At 32.6% G+C, this 9,864-nt stretch overlaps 1 protein-coding gene across 1 annotated transcript in view; it reads left to right on the top strand.

Annotated features, from left to right (window-relative positions):
• Nucleotides 1-594: 594 nt before the first annotated feature.
• The window catches only part of LOC127731812 (probable E3 ubiquitin-protein ligase MID2), a 227,352-nt gene continuing 218,082 nt past the window's right edge, over nucleotides 595-9,864 (top strand). The window contains exons 1-2 of the mRNA XM_052240652.1: nucleotides 595-1,401; nucleotides 1,839-1,895. Of these exons, the coding sequence (XP_052096612.1) occupies nucleotides 635-1,401; nucleotides 1,839-1,895 (824 nt within the window). The 5' untranslated portion in view covers nucleotides 595-634. The remainder of the gene's footprint in view (nucleotides 1,402-1,838; nucleotides 1,896-9,864) is intronic.

The following is a 9,864-nucleotide window of genomic DNA, read 5'->3' as shown; positions in this document are numbered from 1 at the left end:
AGGTATCATGTAGACGTATCTCTTGTTTTTATAATCAGTAACGGCTAATATCAAAGTAATAACAACTGCAAATCGATAACCATTAGGTCATATTTTGAGTAGATACTATTAAATAAGACTGTTGAGCAGCTTAATTTTAATCTATACGTTTATTAGAGATAAACACATAAAAATCCAAACACCAGGACTTGCGTTTAAAAGAAAACTTACACTATGTAAATTCTGTGTATGTACTAAATTTTTTTCCGGATATCGTACACATCTTACTTACAATTTTCAGTTTCCCCCAGTGTAATATGTCTATATATGCATACACCAGTTATTATTAGGATGATATTTTACTTATTTTGTTGATCTAAATTATGATTAATAAGTCAAAAAAATTCAGGTCAATATCTAACATCATCAATAAAACCTTATACTGGCCAATAATACAGTAGTCAATAAAACTTTGTCTTATATGTAAAATATTCATAATATATTAAAATTATAACTTAAGTTTTATGTTTCACAGTTCTACCTTTAAATACACGACAAACACATATAACCGTTATTGATTTAAATGTAAAACACTCTTATCATTTGGCTATTTTCCTTACCTGTGTATTATACATTGTCGAAGATAATTGACGAAATGGCACAGGCAGCCTCGAAAACATGTGAGATTTGTGTTAGTGCTCCAGGATCCCAATACTGCTTAGAATGTGAGCAATATTTTTGTGAAAATTGTAAAACCTTTCATATCAGACAGAAACTATCAAAAAATCACCAATTTCAGTCTTCATCAGACGTTATCCCGGAAGGTAAATCGAAATGTAAGGAACACAATGAAGACTTCAGTTTTGTGTGTAATACATGTAATGTAGCAGTGTGCAGTAGTTGTGTAACTGATAGTCACACAGGGCATGCCTTTTCTAAGTTAATAGACAGCATATCACAGCTGAAGGAGAAGAATAAAAAAGACCTCCAAAGAAAGGTTCACAAGACAACCCAAAACATGAAAAAGATGGAAGAAGTTCTAAAGGCATTTGATGTGAAGGCGGAAGTAGTAGTCAAAGCTATTACAGAAGAAGGTACGAGGATAAAGGCTATGGTTGATAAATGTATCGCAAAGATGATTGCATCGGTCAAGGACCAATCCAAGACGGAAACGGACAAATTAACAAAGATCATAGCAGATAGGAAAATGGATTTGAAGTCGGGAAGTAACTTAGACAAGAAGATATATGAACTCGACAGGACACAAAATGATGGAAAATTGTTACAGTCGTTACAGAAGCTTACAGATGACATTGCAAAGCTGACGATAGAGTCTATACCCGAATTTCCGAACATACAGTATACTGCTAAGCCTGTAACATATAACGACATCAAACAATTGTTTGGCATCTTCAAAATAAGGTAAAGCCACTGCAATTTTTTTGTAGACTGCATTTTGCAGTCGTAATACATGCTTTAATGTAACTATATTATTTGAAAGTGAAACGTATTTTTGCATAATCAAACTTCTGTTTTTAAATATCAATGTATTTCTGAATTGAATCTCATGACATAAGCAGAGGAGACAATTCATTCAATAAAAAGATGTGGTCATTAACAATGTATTGTTTATAACTGAATACCAATGGACTCTAGTAAATATACATGTGGTCTTTGACAATGTACATTTTAAATTGAATTCACAATGCACTTGACACTACGTAAACTAATGAAGTTATTCAGGAATACTTGTTTTCAAACTGGCACAGAATATCTGTTTTCCTCATTTTTAAATTGTTTTGTTTTGATATTATGCATTTAAGGAATCATATGTAAACACTTCATTTTTATTTTGACAGTGGAGTACGTACACAACATACCGGAAACAGAGAGAAAGAATTACCTAAACCACAGAGGTAGGACAATATGTTTGTATATTTTACAGTGTTAATTTTACGCTTAAAACAAAGTAAACTTTTCGTCAAATGTTTAAGTGAATCACACATTATCTTCGTGTATATCTTAATTTTTTTTTAAGGAAATGAAGCTCCTCTCTCCATGGTTCTGGATAAATTTGTTTCTTATATTGTGTAAACCAGTGCACCGTTTAACTGTTGACATATTTACTAGTAACATGTATGTACTTATCTTCATTACATTGTTCCTAAGTAGCAGTTTTTTAAAGCCGTATTTGCTTAATTTTCTAGATACATGTTTCACCAACTCACATTTTTATTTTAAATATTTTGTTTTGCTTTGATTTACATCTTCTACAAAGTCATTTGTAATTCGTTGCATACGTTAGCAAGCACTTACTCGAGTAGGATTGCGTTTAAGTGATTAATACTGATAATGATGTGCAAACGTATAGCGTAATTTATTTTCCATAGCGTTAAAATTAGGTTGTATTTAATTTTCGTAAATATACTGCTCGTTAACTATTTCTGCTTGTCTAGTTAAAGATTTAGAACCTATTGATACTTTAAATATACGATTTAACCATGATATTGAATGTAAAAGGCATTCATCATAATTATCCGCACTAGTAAGGCAAATTGTGCATAGTATAAGCTAAGGACACCATACTGTTTTCAAACGACATTTTCAAGTCATGTTGCGCAGCTTCTTTTAATTGTGTATATGTAGTTTTATGTTAACTGTTGTTTTTCCTTTCGTCAATGTTCATTATTTGCCATAGTGTTTCCCATATGTCTTCGACGTATGAGTTTGAATGTCCTCTTTGATATTTTCCACCTCTTTTTAAAATATCCTCGATTCACAAGATTATTTAAAATCGACTGTTTGCTGAAGGATTCAACGACTTCAGCAGTAACATTCACAATCGACTGTTAAAAAAGGGGTAAGACTTCAACAGTCACATTCACAATCGACTGTTGATAAAGCGATCAACGACTTCAGCAGCCGCATTCAAAATCGACTGTTGATGAAGGGGTGAATGACGTTAGCAGTCACATTCACAATCGACTGTTGAAAAGGGTTCAACGACTTTAACATTCACATTCACAATCGACTGTTAATAAAGGGGTCAACGGCTTCAGTAGTCACATTAACAATCGACTGTTGATAAATAAAGGTAACAGTAGTATACCGCTGTTCGAAACTCATAAATCGATAGAGATAAAAACAAATCCGGGTTACAAACTAAAACTGAGGGAAACGCATCAAATATAAGAGGAGAACAACGACACAACAAACACACAACATTAAGATGTAACACACACAGAAACGAATTATAATATAACAATGGCCATTTTCCTGACTTGGTACAGGACATTTTAAGAAATAAATGGTGTGTTGAACCTGGTTTTATGGCATGCCAAACCTCCCGCTTTTATGGCAACGTAAAACACAACACCAAAACGACAACATCACATGACAAGACCACAATACAAATAAATGGGAGAACATATAGGACAAAGAAACACACGAATAATAGCTAGCAGAAGGTAGTAGGCTTAAAATTCAATACGCCAGACGTGCGTCTCGTCTACACAAGACCAACCAGTGACGCTCAGATAAAAAAAGTTTGAAAGCCAAAACAAGTACAAAGCTAAAGAGCACCGAGGACCAAAACCTCAAAAAAGTTGCGCCTAACACGGACAGGATTTTCTGCCTGGGACAAGAACATCCTTATTATTTAGAATAATTTATAACTTTGCAAGCAGTAAATTTTATAAAATGACTATATAATAGATATACATGATAAAACCAAAGTGGGGACTAACTACAGAATAAAAACGGATACATTACATAAACAACTTAATCCAACATATAAAAATACACTGCCGAGCTAGTTAAAGCCTCAACGCACAAAGTGACGTCACATTTTAAATTCTAAAAAAACACACAAAGTGACGTCACATATGAATTTGTAAAAATATTTCCCAAAAATGAAATAGGATTAGGATTGATTCAAGCTTAGATTTGTAACACTGCCATTACATTTATTAATAACAATGAAAATTCCAATACTTATTAATAAAATTGTGGTAGCAATTAGATAATTAATTGTATTATCTAGCTATGTCAATGTTTTTTTCTGAATCAAACTGTAAACCAAATATATCGTATAAATTTCGTTGAACCAAACTAAAATCTAATAAATGAAGGGGGTGATTAATTCTCTATACCATAACACACGAATATAACAGAAAAAACGTTAAGACATTTGACAAAATACGACGAGAACAACAAATATAACATCAAAATTAAATACATGAATTTGGGATAGAAAGGTACCGTGACACGCCTTATAGCAATGCGGTTTCACACTCAGCAAAGCAGTCACAATCGGGAATAAGTCACGTTCGGTAATTAAAAGATCAGACGACGTAATGACAAACCACAATCTAACACGTGGTAAAAATGTCCTTAGTTAGTTTTGACAAAGACACATCGTATGGATCAACCAATTGGTGATGGTGTCCGTAAAATTTACGGAGTGTCATTTTTAATCTGTCCTCCTCATAACTTTGTTGGAGCAGTTTCTGCGTAAGGAGCACACTCCTGTATATGAAGTCTGTATAGTGTGAACAAGCACGAGAATAACGTATCAATTGAGATATGTAAACACCATACGAAGGGGCAGAGGGTATGTTACTGCTGAGAAATGGGAAATTGATAATTGGGAAGTTGAAATCGTCCCGTTTATCATAGATTTTCGTGTGAAGTCGTCCATCTGTGTCAATATTGAGGAAAAGATCAAGGTATGAAGCAGTCCTTCTAGTATCAGTAGTATCCTTAATTTCAAGTTCACTGGGATATATGAGATGTAAGTATTGGCTGAAATATGGGTTATTCAATGATAGAACATCATCAATATATCGGAAAATAAAATTAAAGAATTTCGCAAGGTGCTTTTTCTTTTTGTCTTTTAGAAGGTTCTGAATGAATTCTGCTTCATACGAGTACAAAAACAAATCGGCCAGTAGGGGTGCACAATTAGTTCCCATTGGAATACCGACTGTCTGTTGAAATATAAATCCTCCAAACTCAACAAATATATTGTAGATCAAAAAGTCCGGCATTTTGATAATATCATCTTCAGTATATTTTCTGGTAGATTCAGTGTGGTTTTTCACATAATATGAATTATTGTACCCCAAAACAAAACATTTGTATCTACGATTCCAATTTTTGTAGAAAAAGCTCTGTTTAATGAGATGGTGAAGTCGATCTTTCAAATGAGCATTGGGAATAGAAGTGTAAAGCGTAGAAAAATCAAAAGTATTTATGTTTTTATAAAGGGTTCAACGACTTTAGCATTCACATTCACAATCGACTGTTGATAAAAGGTTCAACGACGTCAGTAGTCACATTTACAATCGACTGTTGATAAAGGGGTCAACGAATCCAGCAGTCACATTCACAATCGACTGTTGATGAAGTGGTCAACAACTTTAGCAGTCACATTCACAATCGACTGTTGATAATGGGGTCAACGACTTTAGCAGTAACATTCACGAATAGCGAAGGAAGTTAGTAAAATTGTTTCGTTTGTATATTATCATTGAATGAACTTAACAGAACACTACCAGTTATTTTTATAATGTTTGTAATAATCGTATATAACACAATTCTATATTAATATTGTTGTAATGGTTAGAAAATACATCAGATAACACCATTACTAACTTAATCTCAATTTCATATTGTATTTGAGAAATTTACCTGTGACATCACTTTTTGTTGCGTTGATACATTCGTGTGACGCACAGTTCCTTATTCTATTGTGCTGTATTTGTGTTCTGTCGTAAATTAATTTTAGTTGTTCGTTGTTATTCTGTTGTTTACATGTTTGGATGGGCTATTGTATTGTTTGTTTATGTATTTCTCTGCCCTGAATGTTCTTGCATTTATTTGTACTTTATTCCTGTCACGTAATGTTGTCATTTTAGCGGAATTTTTAACATTGCTATATAAGCGGGAGGTTTGGCTAGCCATAAAACCAGGTTCAACTTACCATTTTTTCTTAAAATGTCCTGTACCAAGTCAGGAATATGGCAATTGTTATCACATGGTCCGTTTTCATGTATGTTGGCGTTTGTTTTTGTAACAGTTCAGGGTTTCTGTTGTTCCGTTTTGTTTCCTCTTATGGTTGATGTGTTTCCCTCAGTTTTGGTTTGTGACACGGGCTTGTTTCAGTTAAATCGATTTATGACTATTGAACAGCGGTATACTACTATTGCCTTTTTATAAAGCTTCTTCAATTAAACTGTTCTGCATATTGTTAAATCTAAAGACTTCATCAGTTCATGCGGCTTTTTGCTGTAAGAAAGACGGGGAAAAGGAGCGAAAAGTATATGCAACGCAGAAATAGTTCTATAAGGATTTTGGATAAAGATAAGAATGTCATTAATTCATTGCTACCTTGTGTTTACATCGTCAACTTAAAAAGAGTTTAATTTTTTTTTTAATCAATTGTGTTGTTCATTACAGTGATTACGAACTGGACACGAAACCAAGAAAGGAAGGAAAATACCTGTACAGATGTGACGAGTGTGGGTAAGCTCCTTAATATTGTTTTAAGGACATGACGTAAATATGTATATTTATTTTATATTAGCAACATACACTACAAACCAGAAAAAAATCTGAAATGGCCTAATATCTTTATTCGACTGTACTGATTTTTACTCGACCAGTCTGCCTTGGTGTGAAATTTACTTGATATTACTCGAGCGTAGTCTGAACCATACTTAACAGTCTAAACTTATACTCTACCAGTACTGAACCATTTTATATGTGTCTGAACTATTCTCGATCAAGTCTGAACCATGCTCGACCTAGTCTGAACCATACTCGACCTAGTCTGAACCATACTCTACCAAGTTTTAACCAACCTATTTCTGTATCTATCTATTGTATTTCATCAATTTAGGAACTTTTTTAACAACAGCTATTCCCCGTGGCTAGAAATTTGAACAACAATTTGAAATCCAAAATGTATTTTACATAGCATTGAAACTAAAATTTCACAATAAACATAATATAATCATCAACACCATATTCATCAACACTTATACATATATATATTTGTGGTCTAGAGCGCTGGACACAGCACTGGCGGTGTCGTCACGATATCCCAATAGGATGAGTTCGAATCCCGGCGAGGGAAGAACAAAAATTTGCTTTGGCAAATTTGCAGATTTAACATTGTTGTGCTGATATTTAGAGTAATTATGAATATAATATGGTTTTTCAACCGTACTTCACCTTCACTGGTGATCTTATATATCGATCTATCGTAGAGTTGTCACTTGTTTAGACGTACTTATCAAATAATTATTTCTGTGACTACATCTTACGATCCTTTACGACAGATAATTTAGCTAATCTGCCATCAATTCCATCTTCATGCCTAATATAGCATGTACTGTGTTACAACTCTAGATTCTACTGATGAGGAAAGGTAACACTAGGCCACCGAAAGCTGAATGTTTAGTTCAGTCTAGGTGGCCGTGTGGTCTTGAGCGCTGGAAACAGTGCAGGTGGTGTTGTCACGATATCCCAATATCATGAGTTCGAATCCCGGTGATGGAAGAACAAAAATTGGCTTCCGTAAATTTGCAGATTGAACATTATTGTGCTGGTATTTAGAGTAATTATGTATATATATATATATATATATATATATATATATATATATACAATGAATATAACCTTTGAAATATAAATAAAACAAGATGACCAAAGAAAATTATTTCTGGTAGGATTACAAAACTATAATGTAATAAATTAAGTTTTCGGTTAAATAAATTTGTATATACATAATGTCATGTTCACATTGCACAATGTACATAAAAAATACTAGAACTTTCAACCATTATTCAAATACATATCTTAAATGGTATTCAAAATGTTTTGAATGTTTCAGATATATTTTGTGATTACTGAAAGCTTTTCAACACTAATTAAGCCTGGTATAAATTTATGTGGTCAGTCGAGTTTAGTTAATAACGCAATGGACTTTTTTTTATTGTAAATAACGTAACTTAATAAATTTAAAAAATGGCACCTATGTTTTGTAAAATGAAGAATTTAATATTGTAGAAGTTCCATAGCAATCCCTGATAGTCTTTTAAAAAAGGAATTGTGTTCCAAAGTTGCAGTTACAATTTAGGTTGATTAATTTAGTTTTGTCAAAATTAAAGACATGGCATAAAAGAAGAACTTTAATAAGGTTAAATTACCTCAGTACATGTGTATTTTACAGGTAAAAAGAAAACCCTATTTTCTTAAATTCGTGTATTATTATCTAGTGAATTCAAAAGGTCTTGTGATTTAAGTTTTACAGGATGTTTTTTAATTTTCAATGGATGTTATTTAAAATGTATTACTCTCTGACAAAGTGTGATCTTTTTAATGAGTGTGCACCAAGCAGGAGGTATTACTTTACAGTGTATCCCTTATCAGAAGAACAATTTTAATCATTTTATATATATATCCCAATATTCGCGTGTGCCATCAGTGATATGAATGGACGAATATTAGTTACTTTGATACCAAACTTTCCAAAATAACTAAGGTCATAAAAATAATATACTCATATCTTGGTAAAACATTGCATTTTTGTTATTTTGATAATTCCACAACCACATTGAACAACTTCCTCAATAATGAACCGCAAATCGTACATATATTAATCATATTCTAACAATGAACTGTATGTTCTACGATACATTTGCCCTTTCGACGGTTATGTTTCAGATATGTAGAACACTATACAGCCTCATAATTGATAAAAAAATATTCAATGGAAGCATAATGCATAGCTCTCACTGCAGCGAATACTTATCAATTTAGATATTTTACGTTTGTACTAAATTTTAGATACTCATATTTGCTGAGTCAATCATCACCTAAGAGACATTAATTGTCGTAATACACGTCTGATGCAGAAAATGTAATGCCGTTAATGTTATCATAATAATGATATCTTTGTCCATAACGATTTTGAATGGTTAACTAACAATATAATTCAACAAAAGGTGGTAACATGAAGTAAATCAACCACATTTTATTCCAAACCATTTGTTTTGCTTTGGAAATGCTATCTGAGTAAACGACAACACATCTATCATTATATTTGTTTGGGAATCTGTCATTTATACATGTGAAACTGACACCATTGATCTGTTTCGTCTTTCAGAAAGGAAACGAGATTGGATTAGTAAGTATTATTTACGTTTATTGTAAATGACAAATAGTCAAAACAGTTATTTACTGCAGACATGGTTTTGAAATATATTGATACACTAGGCGCGTTTGGATAATAAACACCTTGTAACTATAGGCAAACTATTTAACAATGACCATTAAATACAGACATCTTTGATACACAACCTTTATGATAAAGGTATATATTATCATGATTCAGATTTGTTTATGTGCTCCGGTCATTCAGTTCAATGTTGAGGTGTTTGACTAGGTTTTGTTAGATTCCATTTCCTCTATTATCTTATTTAAACCAGACATTTAATAACTAAATCATGACTTTCATGATAGAGGGTTACTGATAACACAGAAGACATTGAATCCAAATACTAATGTTAGTGGCATTCCTTAAACATGTTAAATGGCTTTACGGACGCGATCATTGTTGCATTCCTTAAATGGCTTTGTGGACGCGATCATAGTTTGGTTGACATGTTTGAAATATTTGTATTCCATATAACTATGGATATGTTCCACTTGTCATAACAACAATCTTTCCTATTTTACCACAAAAGACTTACAATGGATATTTTCATGACTAATACGACGGAATAGGTCTTAGGTTTTTTTGTATAGTTTTGTTATTGTTGTTTGTCCTTTTATCGTTTATCTTTTTGACAAGGTGTTTTTTGTTTTTGAGTGATTTTC

The sequence above is a fragment of the Mytilus californianus genome, unplaced genomic scaffold, assembly GCF_021869535.1.
Source record: "Mytilus californianus isolate M0D057914Y unplaced genomic scaffold, xbMytCali1.0.p SCAF_20, whole genome shotgun sequence".
Lineage (NCBI taxonomy): Eukaryota > Metazoa > Mollusca > Bivalvia > Mytilida > Mytilidae > Mytilus > Mytilus californianus.
This window is presented reverse-complemented; position numbering and strand designations above follow the sequence as displayed.